Here is a 21,717-nt window from a genome sequence, read left to right as displayed (position 1 = left end):
TTCCCTTCCCCTTCCAAACATCATTCTCCTCTGAGTGCTGGGACCAGAGTAAGATGTCCTGGCCAGGATACCAGGTCTCTCACTGGCTCACTTCCTGAAGAAGTCTCTCCAATAGCCTCCCTAACACTGATGTGATGCTCATTGGCCTATAATTTCCTAGATTATCTCTGTATCCTTTCTTAAACAAAAGAACAGCATCTCTACTCTCCATTTTTTTGAGACCTTGCCTGTGGCTGGAAAAGATACAAAGATTTTTGTTAAGGATCCTGAAATCTTCTCTATTGTTGCTCTCAATAACCTGGGATAGATCCCATCAAGCCCTATGGATTTATCCACCTTAACGCTCCTCAAGTGTTCCAACAACATTTCTACTTGATCTTGGCAGACAAAGAGGTATGCACGCACACACGCACGCACGCACGCACGCACACACACACACACACACACAGTGAGAGAATGAAAGAAGGACGTCTTAGCCTTTACCAACTCAAAATTGTTTCTATTTTAATGCAAGGAGCCTTATGAGCAAGGCTGAGGAATCACGAGCATTGATTCACATGAATTGTTGCATCATGAAGAGATGATTAAAATGGAAGAACTGTCAAATCAACATTCTGGCGTTTCGACTGAGCGGCCATTCGGTAAGTTTGCTTTTAGGCGACGCAGCCTTTTGGTTCGTAGGCGTTTAGGCGTCCCGCCCTTTCTGTTAGTTTGCATTTAGGCGTCCTATCCTTTCGGTTAGTAGCGTTTCGTCTTTGGACTCTTTCAGTTCATTGGAGTTTCGGCCTCGTTTCTATTCAGTTCTTTGGCTTCGGCTTCTTTGCTTCAGCCTCTTGTCTGTCTGCGCCGCGTCCGCACACGGGATAAAATGGGTGAAAACAAAATAAAACCGATATACTGAAATAAAAACTGAAATACTTAAACACGGAGTGGGTCAAATACGTCTGACATCATGTCAAGTAACTCACACATACTCACAAACATGGTACAAAGGTTGGTACAATGGTATTTATTGATAAGCACATATAGCACACTATAGCAAGTTGCTTCTACTGTACAGCAGCATAGACTCACTGCACATGTCGGGTTGCGATAATATGAATAGTGTGGTAGTAGGCAGAGCTTCTGATAATAAAGCACTACATTGGTTAGTAAGTAAAGTAACTAATCTACAGTCACACACCACTAGATTCAGATACAACTTACATCGGCGATGGAACACTTATGGACCACTCTGGCACTTGTTTTTGAATTGCATTTTGCACAATTGTGTTTTTTTTTTGTGTCTTTCTTCAGTCTTGTAGAATTTAGATGTAATTTACGCATAGTTTATGTTTGTGTGTTACGTGTCTACATGTCTGTGATGCTGCTGCAAGCAAGATTTGCATTGTACCGATATCTCACCACACTTGTGTATATGACAATAAACACGTCTAGATTGGAATCTACTATTGAATTAGATGAAACTATTGAATTGACCGCCCCAAATATTACCTACTGGGGTGGGAGATTGCAACCTTCACCTGGTCCACCCTGTCGACTAATGCAATCAACCCGACGTGCACAAACAAATAGATCAAATAGAACAAGTTGTCCTACAACTTTAAGCTGTGCACGCCATACGCAAGAAGATATAACCTGCTTTGACACATGTATACTAACTCTCTCTGATATGCTCACATTTGCTCAATCAATCAGCACTTCAAACTTTAATGCTGGATTATTGGAATTAAAAATTTTCCATACATAGGACACAAATTAACAAAGTAATAATCACAACAGTCAGGATTAATTTAGCAGTTTGAGTGAGCTGCTATAACAACAAAATGCTGGAAATACGGGTTCAGTGAAGGTGCTATGAAATGAGTGTAAAAGTGTCAGAGAATCAGTGACGTGGTGAAATGACACAATCCCAGTCTCATAATCCAATTGAACCCGAATCTTGCTCTGAGATGGGATAATTGGGATATCAGTGCGTTCATTATCGTGCCAGAAAACAACCGAATCAGTACTCAAATATAAACACCATGAATGAGTGGTTTCCCCAAACCAAGAATACTTCCCCTCTCTCTTTATACTGTCATACGCAATCCCCATGCCCCATTGTTCCCCATCGCTCTCCGCATCCCAACAGTGGGATCCCGAGGAAATGGCTTCACAAGAGAACACTTGGTAATAATCGGTGAAGCGCTCTGGGTTATTCGGGTAGCTCTGTTCTTGCTCAGCCAGAGTTACTGCTCTGTGATCATCAGACAGAATCAAGTAGAAGTTTGCTGTCTTTGGGTCCAGGAACATCAGTGGTCTTTTCCCTAGAGGGAGAAATGAGTTTAGTCAGTCAAGTTTATTTTGCTCAGATAATTCCCCTAGGTGGCGCCATACGCTGGCAGCCTCAACAACGGTTTGTCTTGTCCTTTTCTTCTTTTGTTGTTTTTAGTCTGTTGTTAAATGTATGTTCTAGTCAGGCACGTGCCGTGAGTAATTACTCAGGGTAGGCAGTCAGTCGGTTTAAAAAAAAATCTTTGTTCTCTCCATAAAAATAAAAAATAAAAATAAGTGACAATTGCCCAAGGCTTCTAAATCTCCTTCATTTTTTTATTACTGAATGGGTGGGGGACGGAGGATGAAGGCAGGTGGAGAGATGGTGGGAAAAACGGGAGCACACAGGGACGTTGAATCAGTTGTCATCTTATTGAATGACAATACTAATTCAAGGGACCAATTGGAGGGAGAGTTCCTTTCACTGCGTGTGGAGAGTCTATGCCAGGGGTTAAAGTTGCAGGGAGGGCAGGAGTGTTGAGAAGGAGGGGGTCGGAGATCATGTCAGTAACTCACTCACTGCTGCCGCAGCGCTCCGGGCACAGACAGCAGAACTGGCCGCCACTTCTGGGAAAGATTGTGGCCGGGGAGGGAAGCAGCTCAGGTGACTGCGAGCGGCCTCGGGACCAGACAGCAGAACCGGCTGCCACTTCAGCGCCTTCTGCCAGCCCGCTTACCTCTGGCAGTGCTCTCCGACTAAACATCTCTCAGCTGCCGCTCGCCAGCTTCGCTCATGTCAGTCGCTTCCCGCAAATCCTTAAATTCCCACAGCCGAGTAACCTCAATTAGTCCCTTGAGTGCGCTGTCGGAATTTAAGGATTTGTGGGAAGCGGCTGATATGATTGAGGCCGGCGTGCAGCAGGAGAGAGGTTTTCAGATGGAGAGCACTGCCAGAGGTGAGCGGGAACCGGCAGAAGGGGCTGTCCGATCCCGGCAGCCACTCACAGCCACCAGAGCTAATTCACTCCCCGGCCACAATGCAGTGGCTTCATGCCCGAAGCGTCGCAAGTGGGTTACTGGCCCCGATCCCCTCCTTCACAATGCTCCTGCCCTCCCCGCAACTTTACCCCGGGCCAGACTCCCCAAACACTGTGAAAGGAGCTCTCCCCCCCACCCCGGGAAATACGGTATTTAAAAACATAAAGCACCAAGAAATGTACTTACTGCGTTATTGGTACACAAACTCCATTCTTCTCTCTTTGTTTCCTAAGATACTCTTAAAATAATGACAATCCATATTTGAAAAACCCGCCAAGAAACTTGCGCTGCGCCTGCGCAGTACTGCAAAGGATGAATTTCTGCTGCCTTCACCCCCGCTTGTCATTGACGGCTTGAAGCAGCGCTGACGGCACGTGGGCTGCACAGACCTTCACGTGTTGCAAGTGCTACGGTTGAAAGGCACGGAGAATTATGCCCACCTAAGAGATCGATCTCTTAAATAGGCATAATCCTCCCATGCCTTTACTATTTATATTTAATAATTACCATTTCATAATTTTAGTCAGGGAAGGCAGTGCCTACCTTGCCCACCCTGACGGCACGTGCCTGTTCTAGTGTATCTTTAGTTTTACATTATGTGGGGGGTTGGGGGAAACTTTCAAAAATCTCTTTCCTCGACGGAGATGCAACTTTTTCCGTATCGTATCTCCGTCCGCACCTCGGCCTAACATCATGGAGCTGACAGTCCCTTTGCTGTGGATCGACTTTTGGGAGCCCCAACCGTGGGAGCCTGGGGACTTAACATTGTGGACCTTGCGATCCCTTTGTCAGGGATCGATTTCAGGAGCTCCAATCGTGGGAGTTTGGGGGCTTAACATAATTGAGCTGGCGCTCCCTTGGTTTGGACCGACATCAGGAGCTCCAAGCTGCAGGAGATTTGATCGCCCCAACGTGGGTGCTTCGATTCACCAGACATGGGAGCTTCGATCACCGACTGCAGGAGTTTTGATCGCCCCAAATGTGGATGGTTTCACTGCCCCGACCACGGGAGAAAAGGAGGGAAGAAGATAAGACCTTATTGCCTTCCATCACAGTGCGCTGTGGTGGATGTTTTTGTTAATTTCTATGTATTTGGGTGCCTTGCTGCTTTTTTGAATGGCAGATCAAAATCCTTGTATGTTCTTACATACTTGGCTATTCTTTGTATCTTGTATCTTGTAGAATTTACTGATAGATTCAAGGTAGAATTGTCAATATTTTCTGGAGAGTCAGGGTCCCATATTACCAATAAGAATGCATGTAAATATGAGAGTGAAGGACACACAGTACAAACACTGCAGTGCCGCAGTTAATAACACTCTCCCTGCTGTTTGAAACCCATAAACACAACTATCTTTGTCATAAACCTAACTACTCTTATATTGGACAAAAGCTGCTTATTCTTACTGGTGCCAATATGTCATAAGGTCGTAAGGTCATAAGTGATAGGAGTAAAATTAGCTCATCAAGTCTACTCCACCATTCAATCATGGCTGATCTATCTGTCCCTCCTAACCACATTCTCCCCATAACCTCTGACACCTGTACTAATCAAGAATATATCTATGTGTAAAAAAGAACTGCAGATGCTGGTCTAAATTAAAGGTAGGCACAAAATGCTGGAGTAACTGCGGGTGAGGCAGCATCTGTGGAGAGAAGGAATGGTGACGTTTTGGGTCGAGACCCTTCTTCAGACTGATTTCAGGGGAGGGGGGCGGGACAAAGATAGTATGTAGGCGGAGACAGTAAGTAGTGGGAGAACTGGGAAGGGGAAGGGGATAGATAGAGAAAGCAATGGCTATCTGAAGTCATCTGAAGGGCTAGAGAAGTAAATGTTGGGGTGTAAACTACCCAAGCGAAATATGAGGTGCTGTTCCTCCAATTTGCACTGGGCCTCACTCTGACAATGGAGGAGGCCCAGGACAGAAAGGTCAGATTGGGATTGGGAGGGGAAGTTGAAGTGCTGGTAGATCAGGTAGGTTAAGATGGACTGAGCGAAACGATCACCGAGCCTGCGCTTGGTGTCGCCGATGTAGAGAAGTTAACAGCGGATACAATAGATGAGGTTGGAGGAGGTGCAAGTGAACCTCTGCCTCACCTGGAAAGACGGTTTGAGTCCTTGGATGGGGTCGAAGGGGGAGGTAAAGGGACAGGTGTTGCATCCCCTGCGGTTACAAGGGAATGTACCCGGGAGGGGGTGGTTTGGGTGGGAAGGGACGAGTTGACATGGGAGTTTCGGTCTCTGCAGAAAGCAGAAAGGGGTAGAGATGGGAATGTGGCCAGTAGTAGGATCCCATTGGAGGAGGTTAAAATGTCGGAGCATTATATGCTGTATGCGACGGCTGATGGGGTGGAAGGTGAGGACAAGGGGCACTCTGTCCTTGTTCTGAATGGGGGGAGGGGGAGTAAGAGCGGAGCTGCGGGATATCGAGGAAACCCTAGTGAGAGCCTCATCTATAATGGAAGAGGGGAACCCACGTTTCATAAAGAATGAGGACATCTCTGATGCCCTGGTATGGAACACCTTATCCTGGGCACAGATGTGGCACAGACGGAGGGATTGGGAGTAGGGGATAGAGTCTTTACAGGAAGCAGGGTGGGAAGAAGTGTAGTCAAGATAAATATGGGAGTCAGTAGGTTTGTAGTAGATGTCGGTCAATAGTCTGTTTCCTGTGATGGAGACAGTGAGATCTAGAAACGGTAGGGAGATGTCAGAGATGGTCCAAGTGAATTTGAGTGCTGGATGGAAATTAGTGGTGAAGTTGATGAAGTCATGAGTTCTGCATGGGTGCAGGAGGTAGCACTGATGCAGTCGTCAATGTAGCACAGGTATAGTTCGGGGATAGGGCCGGTGTATGCTGAAACAGTGATTGTACGACTTACCCTACAAAAAGGAAGGCATAGCCTGGGCCCATGCGTGTGCCTTTAGCTATGCCTTGGATTTGGAGGAAGTGGGAGAAGTTAAAGGAGAAGTTGTTGAGGGTAAGGACCAGCAAGAGCTGGCTGCTCTTGAAAAGGAGGCGCAGTCGTCTTTCTTACAGTTTGGCTTTCTTCCCAACCAATTGTTCAAGCGCTTTTGATTGCAACATGCGCCTTAATTTAGTTCAACAAAGAAACTGACAAGTTACTAAAGAACCTATGTGGAGGAGAGTATTGCTAAATGGAAATTGGATGGTTCTGCGGTCTAGGAAGAAACTGAAGGTTCTAAGACCCTCCTGGTGGGGGATGGAGGTGTAGAGTGACTGGACATCCACAGTAAAGATGAGGGAATGGGGCCTGGAAAACAAAAGTCATTGAAGAGCCGAAGAGCGTGTGAGGACATAGGTATGGAGGGATTGGACCAGGGGGGAGTCGAGGTATGTGGAAATTAATTTGGTGGGACATGAACAAGCAGAAACAATGGGTCAGTCAGGACAGTTCTGTTTGTGAATTTTGGGGAGAAGATAAAATTGGGCCATGCGGGGCTGGGGAAAGATGAGGTTGGAGGCTTTAGAGGGCAGAGAGCCGGAGTTGATTAAATCAGTAATGGTGTTTGAGATTAAGGCCTGGTGCTTGTCTGTGGGGTCATGGTCCAAGGATAAGTAGGAGGAGGTGTCTGAGAGTTAGCGCCTGGCCTCAGACCGGTCGAGGTCAGCGTACCAGACTACCACGGCACCTCCCTTGTCGGCAGGTTTGATTATCCAGTCGGGGTTGCTGCTGAGAGAGTGGAGGGCTGTACGTTCGGGGCGGAGAGGATACAGTGAGTAAGGGGAGTGGAAAATTTGAGGCGGTTGATGTCCCACCGGTAGTTGGAAAAGAAGGTAGAGGGCCATCCGGGGGGATCCAAGATGAGGGGGTCCGTTGCAGACGGGAGAAGGGGTCATCACTGGGTGGTGAGGATGCCTAGAAATGAAAAGGTCTAAAAATCTATGGGGGCTGTCCCACTTGGGCGACCTAATCTGCGAGTTTAGAAGAGTTTGCCCTCGACTCAAACTCGCAGCATGGTCGACACATGGTCCTAGGAGGTCCTATGAGGTCACTGGAACTCTCCTTCATGCTTGAGGGAAGTTCCCGCATACTAGGTCGCGGGAAGTTTTTCAGCATGTTAAAAAATTTCCGCGAGTAAAGTTTGGTCGGCATGGTTCATTTTTATTCGTAATGCAGTGGAGTGGGGGCGCTATGTAGTTACACGCAGTCGAGGGCAGCCGTGGGCAATCTCCTTCGCTGACCAGGCATTATAATTGGCTCATTGGAGTTTTCAGGACCAAGGAAAACCGACCGGTAGGTAAAATGCCCGCTAAACTTTATTAAACGGTGTCTGACTTTTTAAAAGTGTCTCCACTCCTTCTCCCCCCTTCTCTCTCCCCCTCCTCTCCCCTTCTCTCCCCCCCCCTCTCTAAAGGATTTACCGTACACTATGCAGCCGTCTTTTACCTTCCTCTGCATTGTGAATTTCAGACAGCGCTTCCCCGCTTCCCTGGCCCCGCCTTTGTGATGTGTGTGTGCGTGTGTGTGTGTGTGTGTGTGTGTGTGTGTGTGTGTGTGTGTGTCTGTGTGTGTGTGTGTGTGTGTGTGTGGTCTGTCGATCCAGCTCGCGGTTTCATCGCTGATGGTCGATCCAGTCGCAGTGGGACAGCCCCTTATCTATCTCTGCCTTAAAAATATCTATTGACGGCCTCCAAAGCCTTCTGTGACAAACATTTCCACAGATTCACCACCCTCTGGCTGACCAATTCCTCCTCGTCTCCTTCCTAAACAAACCTCCTTTAATTCTGAATCTATGACCACTTGTCCTAGACTCTCCCACTAGTGGAAACATCATCTCCACATCCACTCTATCCAAGCCTTTCACTATTCTTTACGTTTCAATGAGGTCCCCCCTCATTCTTCTAAACTCCAGCAAGTACAGGGCCAGTGCTGACAAATGCGCATCACACGTTAACCTACTCATTCCTGGGATTATTCTTGTAAACCTCCTCTGGACCATCTCCAGAGCCAGCACATCCTTCCTTAGATATGGTGCCCAAAATTACTCAATATTCCAAATACGGCCTGACCAGTGTCTTATAGAGCCTCAGCATTACATCCCTGTTTTTGTCTACTAGCCCTCTTGAAATAAATGCTAGCATTGAGTTTGCTTTTTTGCTACCGATTCCTTGCAGATTAACTTTTTGGGAATCATGCACTGGCACTCCCATGTTCCTTTGAACCTCTGATTTCTGGGTTCTCTCCACATTTAGAATGAGATTCTCTCCCGCCTTTATTCCTACTACCAAAATGCATGACTCCACACTTTACCACATTATATTCCATCTGCCACTTCCCTGCCCACTCTCCCAACCTGTCCAAGTCCTTCTGCAGTGTCCCTGCTTTCTCTACACTACCTGCTCTTCCACCTATTTTCGTATCATCTGCAAACTTGGCCACAAAGCCTTCAATCCCCTCGTCCAAATCATTAATATACAACATGAAGTATGTCTGAGTAATACTTTACCCGATCTATTCAGCCTCTTCTGGATTAGATGAGATTCGGCAGAGAGGTTCAGGGTGAATGCTGATTTGTCTACATCAATAACGTCCTGTGCTTCAATCAATCTGTGATGAAGAATGATGGAATATTTCAACATTTATAATGGGAATTAAACCTGGCAATAATACAAACCTATCAGCCAGTTTTTATAAACCTCCTCTGCACTACAAATGAAGACAAATTTAATTCCTGGTGATAGACAAAATGCTGGAGTAACTAATCGGAACAGGCAGCATCTCTGAGGACTGTTACCAGAGATGTGCCACAGGGTTAGCTGCTGTTTTCCATATATATTAACAATTTGGATGAGAATGTGGGGGGCATAATTAGTAAGCTTGTGGATGACACCAAAATTGGTGGTGTGATGGATAGTGATTGTTATCTACGATAAAACAGAAAAAGTGAGCTAAAGAGGCAAATGGAAGATAAGTGAAAACCTATGTATTTTGATAAGTTAAACCAGGGCCGAACTGAAACAGTAAATGACAGACCACTGTGGAGTGTTGTAGACAGCGACACCTAGAGGTACAAGTACATATTTCCCTGAAAGTGGCAACACAGTAGACAAGGTGGTGAAGATGGCAGGTGACATGCCATCGGACGGAACATCCTAGTTGGGACGTCACCTTATATATATATGTGGGAAATTGGTGAGAACACAACAAGGGTATTATGTACTGTTCTGGCTGCCATACTATAGGAAGGATGAAATTGAGCTGTAGTGATCACAGAACAGTTTCACAAGTATGTTGCCAGGACTTGAGGGATTGAACTGGCTTCACCGTAGGAAGGAGAGGGTAATGGTGGAAGGTTGTTTTTCGGACTGAAGGCCTGTGACTAGAGTTATAATATCATGCAGTGTGGAAACAGGCCCTTTGGCCCCTTGTACACACCGACCCCATCTACACTAGTCCCAACTGCCTGCAATTAGCCCATAACCCTCTAAACCTGCCCTATCCCTGTACCTGTCCCATTGTTTCTCAAATGTTATGATAGTACCTTGCTTCCTTACGCTCACTTGCCTTGCCCATCACGCTAACAGGAGCGTGCAAGGCCTGTTATTGTCAGCATCTTTTACAACCATCCCAGTTTCCTGATGTGCCTTTTTCTTCAAACAACCTACTCCAGTCAACGTGAGCAAGTTGCTGTCTTATACCCTCAAAGTTGGCCTTATGATAATTTAGAATTTTAACTTGTAGGCCCGCCCTCTTTTTATCCATAACTATCTCAAACCTAATAGAGCAGTGGTCATTGGTCCCAAAAGGCTCATCCATGAATACCTTATCCAATTTCCTCTCCCAATTGCCTGACACTAGATCAAGCGTTGCCTGTGTGGGGCCCCCCACATATTGCCGGAGGAAACTCTCTTGAACACATTTGACAAATTCCACCTATCTAAACCTTTCACATTATGACATTCACAGTGGATATTGGGAAAGTAAAACTCCCCTACTACGACAACCTTTTTAGTTCTGCAACTGCCTGCAATCTCCGGGCATATATGCTTTCTAATTCCTGTTGACTATTTGGGGACCTGTAGTGTCCTCCCAACAAGGTGATCATCCCTTTCTTGTTTCTCTGCTCCAACCATGTAGCCTCATAGGACAAACCGTCAGTAATGTCACTTCTGACCACTGTGCTAACATCCTCCTAAATCAATAGCGCAACACTCCCTCCTCTTTTACCCTTACTTCTGTCCCTCCTGAAGCACCTGTACCCTGGAACATTAAGCTTCCAGTCCTGCCCCTCTCTTAGCCAGGCTTCTGTCCTAGTTGCACCTACCTATCCATTCCACGAGTTTCTCGGTCTTACGTATTAGACCTCTTGTATAAGTTAAACCAAAAGTCCTTCCTTGTTCCCTGCCTTTCTGCTCCCTACTCTGTCCACTAAACTTTCTTTCATCACCATCCATACCATTCTCCAATTTCTCACCTGCTTTGGTGGTAAATTGGCCATCAGTCAGGGTATTGAGTATAGAAGTTGCATACATTATAGTTGTATTTGGTTAGCACACATTTGGAATCTTGTGTTCAGTTCTGGTCACCATGTTATAGGAAGGTTGTCATTAAGCTGGAAAGAGTCCATAGAACACTTACGAGGATGTTGCCAGGACTTGAGGGCCTGAGCTATAGGGAGAGATCGAGCAAGCTAGACTATTCCTTGAAGCGCAGGAAGCTAGGGGGTGATCTTATGAAGGTGTTTAAAATGATGAGGGTAATTAACAGGGAGATTGTGCAGAATCTTTTATCCAGAGTAGGGCAATCAAGAACCAGAGGACATATGTTTAAGGTGAGAGGGGAAAGATTTAATAGTAACCCAAGGGGCAACCTTTTCACTCAGAGAGTGGTAGGTGTATGGAATGAGGAGGTAGTTGAGGCAGGTCAAATAACATTTAAAATACAGTGCATTCAGACCCTTCACTTTTTCCACATATTGTTACAGCTTTATTCTAAAATGGATTCAATTATATATTTCATCATCAATCTACACACAATATCCCATAATAAAAAAAGCAAAAACAGTTGTTTAGAAATTTTTGCAAAATAATTAAAAATAACTGAAATATCATATTTACATAAGTATTCAGACCCTTTACTCAGTACTTTGTTGAGGCACCTTTGGCAGTGATTACAGCCTCAAGTCTTCTTGGGTATGACGCTACAAGCTTGGCACACCTGTATTTGGGTAATTTCTCCCATTCTTCTCTGCAGATCCTCTCAAGCTCTGTCAGGTTGGATGGGGAGCGTCGATGCACGGCTATTTTCAGGTCTCTCCAGAGATGTTCGATCGGGCTCAAGTCTGGGCTCTGGCTGGGCCACTCAAGGACATTCACAGACTTGTCACGAAGCCACTCCTGCGTTGTTTTGGATGTTTGCTTAGGGTTGTTGTCCTGTTGGAAGGTGAACCTCTGCCCCAGTCTGAGGTCCAGAACGCTCTGGAGCAGGTTTTCATCAAGGATCTCTCTGTACTTTGCTTCGTTCATCTTTTCCTCGATCCTGACTAGTCTCCCAGTTCCTGCTGCTGAAAAACATCCCCACAGCAAGATGGAAGACGAGTGTCTACCAAAGCAAACCTTCTACTCCCAGCTTAAAGAAGGCAAACGTAAAAGAGGCAGACAAAAGAAGAGATTCAAAGACGCCTTAAAAGCCAGCATGAAGAAATGTGCAATCGACATCAACAATTGGGAAACCAATGCCAAGGATAGGAAACTCTGGCGAACCATCATCCAAGAAGGAACAGCGACCTTCGAAGCCAAGAGATGCGCGCGACCTTCGAAGCCAAGAGATGCGCAGAATTCGAAGAAAAAAGAAGAAAAAGGAAAGCGAGGCAGCAACAACCAAAGCCTGATCTGCCATCAGGAATTACCTGTCCTGAATGTAGGTATGTTGCAAAACTTACCTTCAGCGGTGCTGCAGTTCTGCCGCTGCCCGTGTGCGCGACTTTGGCGCCTTTGAGAGGGGGGGGCGGGTTTAAAATGCCGTTTTCTCTAGGCTATTGAAATCGAGGTTGTTCAGCCTGCTTAGTTGCTGACGAAAAATCGCTGCAAAATGCGTTCGCTGCAGTTATTTTTAAACTAAATTGGATTATTTAATTGCTATAGTAGAATAAAAATCATCCTCTAAAGCCGCGAACGCCGACAACGGGACGGATCTCACATAGGGGACAAGGCAAGGTAGGCAGTTTATATTTACATTAAAAAGTGCTTCTTAAGATCCCTTTATTCAAAATTATAAGTTGCGAGAAGGTGACTTGGGGGCCCATCCGAACCGGCAGTGTTTTTCATGCCGACATGGGCTTCAAAATCACTGCAATCGCAACGTTCCAAACCAGCGCGTTCCACAAAATCCCACTCGCAAGCTGATTTAAATGGCCATTAATTTACAGCAATTAAACACTTACATTTGGCCTATAAATTAATGACAATGAGATTTAAAAATCATGTTTTATTGTGACTTCTTGTGTGAATGTTCTTTGGACACTTAGGCTATTTAAAACTGTAAATATTTTCTTAAGAAATGGATAGATGTTTAGATCTAGTAATTGAATTTTGGAATTAGCTACAATTGGGTAACTAACTAATTATATGCTTTAATTTCAGGTCATCCAAGTTTCATATTTGTTTCAGAATGTTTCAGAATGCTTCAATCTATAATAACTGAAAATGTATTTCAGTTCTCTTAATTTTTAATAAAGGTATGGCCAGTTGACTGTCCTTGAAGTCAATGGAAAAGCAATAGGGAACAAGATGCTAATTTCCGAGTATGAAAATGGCCATAACTTTTTTAATACTGAAGATATGAAAGTGAATTAGGTGTCAAATTAAACTTCATTTTATGCTTTATCTGATGGGATAAATTGCAGACTTGATTTTTAAAATCTCAAAATTTTGTAACATTGCTACTGAATACCGAAGAACTTTCAAAGCCAGTATTGGACATCAGCCACCTGAGAGTCCATAAAAACAACTGAACGTAGACCATCATCTTCGACCTCGAGGGATAGCCACCACAAGTCAACAGCAACAGTGATACCAGTGATCTTGATGAGAAGTTGATGCAGTTGGTAATGGAACAGGTTACCTCCAATGTTGTAGACCTCGGCTGGTATTCCGTCGAGTCCAGCTGCCTTATTGTTTTTCATCAAGATCTGGATAAATGAAGAACATCTGACATGATCTTCACAATGTGTCAACTACAAGAAAAATGTTGTAAACATCTTCAACCTTTGTACATGGCATTCATCGACCTCACTAAGGCCTTCGACTCGGTATCAAGGGAACTCTTATGGGACATCCTATCCACCTATGGATATCCTGAAAAGTACATTCCAATCCTAAGACTCCTCCACGATGACATGCTTGCCACAGTTATGGCCAGCAACAGCAACTGTGAGCCGTTTCAAGCCAGAGCAGCAGTGAAACAAGAATGCGTGATTGCCCCAACACTGTTCACCATCTTCATTGCGACAACCATCCACATCATCCAGGACGACCTACCCCCAGGAATTGGAATCGTCTACAGAACAGATGGCCCGTCTCAAGTCCAAAACTAAGTCTTCTATGAGCTCCCTCATCGAGTTCCAATACGCAAGCAACAACTGTGTTGCAGCTCTCTCAGAAAATCATCTACAACAGATCCTGACTGCCTTCAACAGTGCATACACGAAACGTGGACTTACCATCAACTCCAAGTAGACTCAGGTTATCTACAAATCATCACCAACTGAGACAAATCGCAACGAACCATCAATTCAACTTGGTGAAACAACCCTGGAAAATGTGGATCACTTTCCATACCTTGGAAGTCACCTCTCCTCCAATGTTGACTTTAATGACGAGATCCAACATTGTCTTAAGTGTGCTGGAACAGCTTTTGGACGTCTTCGAACGAGAGTCTTTCAAAATCGTGACATCCGAACAGACACCAAAATGTTACTGTACAAGGCAGTGGTGATTCCAACGCTCCTGGATGCATCAGAAACCTGGACAACATACCAACTCCATCTGAATACACTTGAAATGTTCCATCAAAGCAGCTTAAATATCAACTGGGAAAACAGAAGAACCAACGTCATCGTGCTAAATGAAGCAAAAACATCTAGCATCGAAGCCTTTGTCATCAAGAACCAACTAAGATGGGTCGGTCATGTTGTTCGGATGGAAGACAAGTGTCTACCAAAGCAAACCTTCTACTCCCAGCTTAAAGAAGGCAAACGTAAAAGAGGCAAGCAAAAGAAGAGATTCAAAGACGCCTTAAAAACTAGCATGAAGAAATGTGAAATCGACCGACAACTGGGAAACCAATGCCAAGGACAGGAAACACTGATGAACCATCATCCAAGAAGGAACAGCGACCTTCGAAGCCGAGAGATGCCCAGAATTAGAAGAAAAGAGAAGAAAACGGAAAGAGAGGCAGCAACAACCAAAGCCATCTGGAATTACCTGTCCTGAATGCCGAAGAACTTTCAAAGCCAGGATTGGACTCATAAGCCACCTGAGAGTCCATAAAAACAACAGAACGTAGACCATCATCCTCGACCTCGAGGGATAGCCATGACGAGTCAACAGCAACAATGATACCAGTGATCTTGATGAGAAGTTGATGCAGTTGGTAATGGAGCAGGTTAGCTCCAATATTGTAGACCTCTGCTGGTATTGCGTCGATTCCATCTGCCTTGTTGTTTTTCATCAAGATCTGGATAAATGAAGACGTACCAGGAGACTTTAGAGACTCAGCAATCGTTACCATCTACAAAAGGAAAGGCGATCGATCTGACTGCGGGAACTATCCTAGAATTTCCCTATTGGTTACAGCAGGCAAGGCCCTCGCTCGCATCATGAACAACCGACTCAAGCCTTTAGCCGAGAAGATTTTTCCCCGTAGACACAAGCCGGTTATAAACCATCACGTGGAACAGCCGACATGATCTTCACAATGCGTCAACTACAAGAAAAATGTTGTGAACAACTTTATCAGAAGGCTACGTTACAGCAAAACACCACACATGTCATCACCTTGGCAAAGCATTCCAAGCTGGGACACCATGCAATACTTTTCACATTGCGCATGTTGATCAATGCATTTTGTACATGCATAGTCTGCTGCTTTAAAGTTCATTTCTCAGCCGAATGTAGATGCGTTCATGGTTTTCTCTTCATGTCATTCTTCCTGTCTAACAGATGTCCGAGTATCTCTAAATGAAATAGCCCATGCCTCTCCCACATCCAAGTCACCACCAGTAACACTGCAAGCCATGGTCATTATTACTCAAGGATCAACCATTCACCGGCTCCACTTTGAGAACCTTTCACACAACATCCCACTCTCACTCTCCCAGTCACAGGAATGCTCACAGCCAGCAGCAGACGCCAGATGAATGAAATGTTCTCACCTGGAAAGGATCGGCTTAGAGTTCTGCAAATAAAAAGAGAAATAGGATCAATCAGTAAACATCTCATACCCCATGTCAACAGACACCAATCACAGGCGGGAGAGTGCAGAGGGTCAGAGTGTAAACCTGGTGGTGCTCATCATAGGAATACCTCATAATCCCACATTCTACGGACAATTATATTGAAAAAGCAGCAGTACTCCACAGGCAGGAGGTACTAAAATGCAAACATTCTCAGAGGAGGGCACGGGCATCACCCATTCCCAGAATAGAGCGTGAAAACCCTCTTTAGAAGGGTTTTGTAGCACCAATATTAGCGGGACAGAATTGAAGGGGCAGCCACGGACACCTGCTGAGCTTGGTTGAGGAGGCATCAATGCAACCGGTCAGTAATGAGGGCCACCAACTTTCTCAGTGAGGGAATGGGAGCAACACACACTGCAGGACCGAGGGGCCTTATCCCTGGTGTGAGAATATCGCTGCATGCCTATTGTTGGTCTAAGGATGCACCATTAAAAAGGGCCAAGGGGCACCAAGTCTCACATTTTTAGGTTGAAGGGAACCAACAAAGCAACAGTTGGGTTGAGAAGGTACTTGGAATAGTTCAATTGTTGGTTTGAGGGGTTAACAGATCCATTGTTTTTGGATGTACACAAAAATGGTGGAGAAACAAGGTATGCGAAATCTCCATTGTTTTCGGATGTTTGAGCTGTGGGATCTTCTTTTTCCTGTTGTTCGGCTGAAGGGTTACCAATGCTCATTGTTGGCATGACGACAAATACCATTAGATTTGGGGAGCTTGGCTCTAATACTCACTGGACTGAGAATCTTCAGAACTATTGGGCTAGGAGGGGAAACATGCCTTAAAAACTCAGGCTGACGGGGCCTGTTATTGTGTGATGGGTGCTCAACACTGACATTTACAGACTGGTGGGACATTAACACCACTGGATTGGTTTGTGTGGGGATTGGGTTAAGGAGGCTTCATCAATTCAGCTGTTGAGCGGAGAGACTCAACACACCCATTTTAGAGTTTTAGCGACTTCATTGATCTCAGTGTTGATCTGAGCAGGTATTTCCACTCCCACTGATCGGCCAAGGAGACTCCAACACTCGCTTCATTGATCCCAAGATTCCATTATTCCCAGGCTGGTGCTAACAGAACAATAGTACTCCCAGAGACTGGGGCTTTGGCACTTGCAATGCTGGGCTGTGTGGGCACCACTGTTGGTCACTATTGCTTCTTCCACTGGAACTTAAACAATGCCACTATTGGGCTAAGGGTTGCATTCACCATTGAGCTGATAGGTCTCCATCACTCATTGTTCTCACGCTAGGACTATGGGGATACCTTTGAATCTATGCTAAAAGTGTCCCAACAACCTCAGACTTGGGCAGATGATGCATCATTCCCAGAATTGGGCTGAGACTACATGAACCTGGCACGGGTGAAGCTGAGGAAGCACCAACAATCCTAGAGATTAATTTTGTAGGGTTTTTATCCCTGTTGTTGAAAGATGTTTAGGAGTTTGTCTAAATCCTGTTGAATGTACTGCATCCTCTGTCTGGATGGAAATCTAGATGTCTTTGTGTTCAGGACGAGCAGATTTGGAGGAAATGTCAAATCATACAGGTTTATTATCATATACGGCATGGTGCAATGAAATTCCCTGTTCATATGAAGCTCAGAGTAATCTGTATACACACAGTATTGATAAATACAACAATTAATGTACGGTGCATTCAGAAAGTATTCAGACCCCTTCACTTTTTCTACATTTTGTTACATTACAGCCTTATTTTAAAATTGATTAATTTTTTTTCATCATTAATCTACACACAATACCCCAGAATGAAGAAGCAAAAACACGTGTTTAGAAATTTTTGCAAAGTAATTAAAAATAAATAACTGAAATATCACATTTACATAAGTATTCAGACCCTTTGCTATGACATTAAAAATTGTCCGTAAACCGAGACAGGATTGTGTTGAGACAAAGATCTGGGGAAGGGTATAAAACAATTTCTGCAGCATTGCAGGTCCCGAAGAACACAGTGGCCTCCATCATTCTTAAATGGAAGAACTTTGGAACCACCATGACTCTTCATGGAATTGGCCGCCCGGCCAAACTGAGCAATCGGGGGTGAAGGGCCTTGGTCAGGGAGGTGACCAAGAACCCGATGGTCACTTTGACAGAGCTCTAAAATTCCTCTGTGGAGATGGGAGAACCTTCCAGAAGGACAACTATATCTGCAGCACTCCACCAATCAGGCCTTATGGTAGTGGCCAGACGGAAGCCACTCCTCAGTAAAAGGCACATGACAGCCCACTTGGAGTTTGCCAAAAGGCACCTAAACAAGATTCTCTGGTCTGATGAAACCAAGATTGAACTCTTTGGCCCGAATTCCAAGCATCATATCTGGAGAAAACCAGGCACTGCTCATCCCCTGGCCAATACCATACATACGGTGAAGCATGGTGGTGGCAGCATCATGCTGTGGGGATGTTTTTCAGTGGCAGGAACTGGGAGTCTAGTCAGGATCGAGGGAAAGATGAACGAAGCAAAGTACAGAGAGATCCTTGATGAAAACCTGCTCCAGAGTGTTCTGGACCTCAGACTAGGGCGGAGGTTCACCTTCCAACAGGACAACGACCCTAAGTACACAGCCAAGACAACGCAGGAGTGGCTTCGTGACAAGTCTGTGAATGTCCTTGAGTGGCCCCGCCAGAGCCCAGGCTTGAACCCAATTGAACATCTCTGGAGAGACCTGAAAATAGCTGTGCATCGACGCTCCCCATCCAACCTGACAGAGCTTGAGAGGATCTGCAGAGAAGAATGGGAGAAATTACCCAAATACAGGTGTGTCAAGCTTGTAGCGTCATACCCAAGAAGACTTGAGGCTGTAATCACTGCCAAAGGTGCCTCAACAAGGTATTGTGTAAAGGGTCTGAATATTTATGTAAATGGGATACTTCAGTTATTTCTTTTTAATTACTTTGCAAAACATTTTAAACACCTGATTTCACTTTTTTATTATGGGATATTGTGTGTAGATTGAAGATTTAAAAAAAGAATTTAATCCATTTTAGAATAAGGCTGTAACATAACAAAATGTGGAAAAAGTGAAGGGGTCTGAATACTTTCTGAATGCACTGTCAGCACAAATTCAGCAGAATGGTGCAAGATTAGGTCAAAATCCCAGTGAGGAATGACCTTCCTGAGGTGTACAAGATCTGGAGGGGCATGGATAAAGTGAATGTTCACTATCTTTTTCCCAGGATAGTGGATTCTAAAACTAGTGGGTATAATGGTGAGAGAGGAGAGATTTAAGAGGGGCATCAGGGGAAAGGTTTTCACTCAGGCGGTAGTCCTTATAACCATATAACAATTACAGCACGGAAACAGGCCATCTCGACCCTTCTAGTCCGTGCCGAACACATAATCTCCCCTAGTCCCATATACCTGCGCTCAGACCATAACCCTCCATTCCTTTCCCATCCATATAACTATCCAATTTATTTTTAAATGATAAAAACGAACCTGCCTCCACCACCTTCACTGGAAGCTCATTCCACACAGCTACCACTCTCTGAGTAAAGAAGTTCCCCCTCATGTTACCCCTAAACTTCAGTCCCTTAATTCTCAAGTCATGTCCCCTTGTTTCAATCTTCCCTACTCTCAGTGGGAAAAGCTTTTCCACGTCAACTCTGTCTATCCCTCTCATCATTTAAAAAACCTCTATCAAGTCCCCCCTTAACCTTCTGCGCTCCAAAGAATAAAGCCCTAACTTGTTCAACCTTTCTCTGTAACTTAGTTGCTGAAACCCAGGCAACATTCTAGTAAATCTCCTCTGTACTCTCTCTATTTTGTTGACATCCTTCCTATAATTAGGCGACCAAAATTGTACACCATACTCCAGAATTGGCCTCACCAATGCCTTGTACAATTTTAACATTATCTGGAATAAGCTGCCAGAGAAAGCTATAGAAGGTGATACAATGACAACTTAAAAAATCCTTTGGACTGATATGTGGATAGCAAGATTTTAGAGGGCTATGATCCAAAGGCAAACAAATAGGAATAGCCCTGTATGTCAACTTGGTCGGCATGGACAAGATAGGATAAAGGGCCTGTGTCTGTGTCGTACAGTTCTGTGACTCTCTGATGATGGGGTGTGAAAGATGGAAGGAAGTGATGAGCCTGTGATGGACTGGGTTGTGTTCACCACAGGTTCAGGAGATCAAGATTCAGGAATTGCCATACCAGGGTAAGATGCATCCTGCTCAGAATACTTTCTAGAGCGCATCAGTATAAATTGCAGAGGATCCTCACGGACATGACGAATCTTCTCAGGTGCCTAAATAAGTAAATACGCAGAGGCATTTTCTTGATCGCCACATCCATGATGAGAGACTGGTTAGGTTGCTGGTGATATGAAAGAGTTGAAGGGATTTCAGGAAGTGGTCATCTCACAAACTAAATGTCCACAGAATGGACAAATGTGGTGGCACGTCGTAAGGTCATAAGTGATAGGAGAAGAATTAGGCCATTCAGCCTATCAAGTCTACTCCGCCATTCAATCATGGCTGATTTATCTCCCCCTCCCAACCCCATTCTCCTGCTTTCTCCCCATAGCCCCTGACCTGCACCAATCAAGAATCTCTATCTGTGCCTTAAAAATATCCATTGACGGCCTCCACAGCCTTCTGTGGCAAAGAATTCCACTGATTCACCGTCCTCTGACTAAATAAATTCCTCCTATGAGGTTTCATAGACGAGGTCCACACTAGGGTCTCCTCGGTACCCCGCCAAAGCTCCTCTCTTGCTCCCCTCCCCCAGTCATAACAGGGACAGATTTGCCCTAGTCCTCACCTTCCACTCCATCAACCGTCGCATACAGCATATAATTCTCCAACATTTTCCCCACCAACAGGATTCCACCACCAGCCACATCTTCCCAACACCACCCCTTTCCACTTTCCGCATAGACCGTTCCCTCCGCAACTCCCTGGTCAGCTCGTCCCTTCCCACCCAAACCACCTGTCCCTATACCTCCTCCCTCAAATCTGTCCAAGCACCCCAACAGTCTTTTCAGGTAAGGCAGAGGTTCACTTACACCTCCTCCAACCTCATCTACAGTATCTACTGTTCCAGGTGTGGACTCCTGTATATCGGCGAGACCAAGTGCAGGCTTGGAGGTTGCTTCTCTGAACAACTCCGCTCAGTCTGCCTGAACCTACCTGATCTCCCAGTTGCTGAATACTTTAACTCCCCCTCCCATTCCCAATCTGACCTTTCTGTCCTGGGCCTCCTCCATTGTCAGTGATGCCCAATACAAAATGGAGGAACAGCACCTCATATTACACTTGGGCAGATTACACCCCAGAGGTATGAACATTGACTTCTCTAACTTCAAGTAGCACTTGCTTTCCCTTTCTCTCCATCCCTCCCCCTTCCCAGTTCTCCGACCAGTCTTACTGTCTCTGCTGCATTTTATCTGTTTGCTTTGTTGATACCTTTTCCCAGCGATCAATGGTCTATTCTACATTTTCCTTGATCTTCATTCCCGTTGCCCTATTTTCACACCTTCACTTCCTTATCTATCTATCTCCCTCTCCCCCTGACGTCAATCTGAAGAAGGGTCTCGATCCAAAATGTCACCCGTTCCTTCTCTCCAGAGATGCTGTCTGTCTCGCTGAGTTACTCCAGCATTTTGTGTCTATCATTCTTGTAAACCCCCTCAGGACCCCAGAGCCAGCACTTCCTTCCTCAAATATGGTGCCCAAAATTGCTCAGAATACTGAAAATGAGTCCTTATAGAGCCTCAGCATTACATCCCTGTTTTGTATTCTAGCCCTCTTAAAATAAATGTTAGCAAAGCGTTTGCCTTCTTTACTACTGATTCGACTCATCGCCAGTGGCAAAAGGAGAGGGTTTGATTGGGCAAAGTAAAAATAAAATGGGATGAGAGAACCCAGATTGAAGAACTTGAAGAATCTGGAGTGACTCAACGCTTCAACT

The 21,717-nt window shown here is 45.1% G+C and overlaps 1 protein-coding gene across 1 annotated transcript in view; it reads right to left on the bottom strand.

The window, feature by feature from the left end:
* Window positions 1-981: 981 nt before the first annotated feature.
* Window positions 982-21,717, bottom strand: part of LOC116978696 (E3 ubiquitin-protein ligase TRIM21-like) — a 37,901-nt gene continuing 17,165 nt past the window's right edge. The window contains exons 4-6 of the mRNA XM_033030014.1: window positions 15,695-15,717; window positions 8,768-8,868; window positions 982-2,309 (exon numbers count right to left, since the gene is read on the bottom strand). Of these exons, the coding sequence (XP_032885905.1) occupies window positions 1,789-2,309; window positions 8,768-8,868; window positions 15,695-15,717 (645 nt within the window). The 3' untranslated portion in view covers window positions 982-1,788. The remainder of the gene's footprint in view (window positions 2,310-8,767; window positions 8,869-15,694; window positions 15,718-21,717) is intronic.

The sequence above is a fragment of the Amblyraja radiata genome, chromosome 11, assembly GCF_010909765.2.
Source record: "Amblyraja radiata isolate CabotCenter1 chromosome 11, sAmbRad1.1.pri, whole genome shotgun sequence".
Lineage (NCBI taxonomy): Eukaryota > Metazoa > Chordata > Chondrichthyes > Rajiformes > Rajidae > Amblyraja > Amblyraja radiata.
This window is presented reverse-complemented; position numbering and strand designations above follow the sequence as displayed.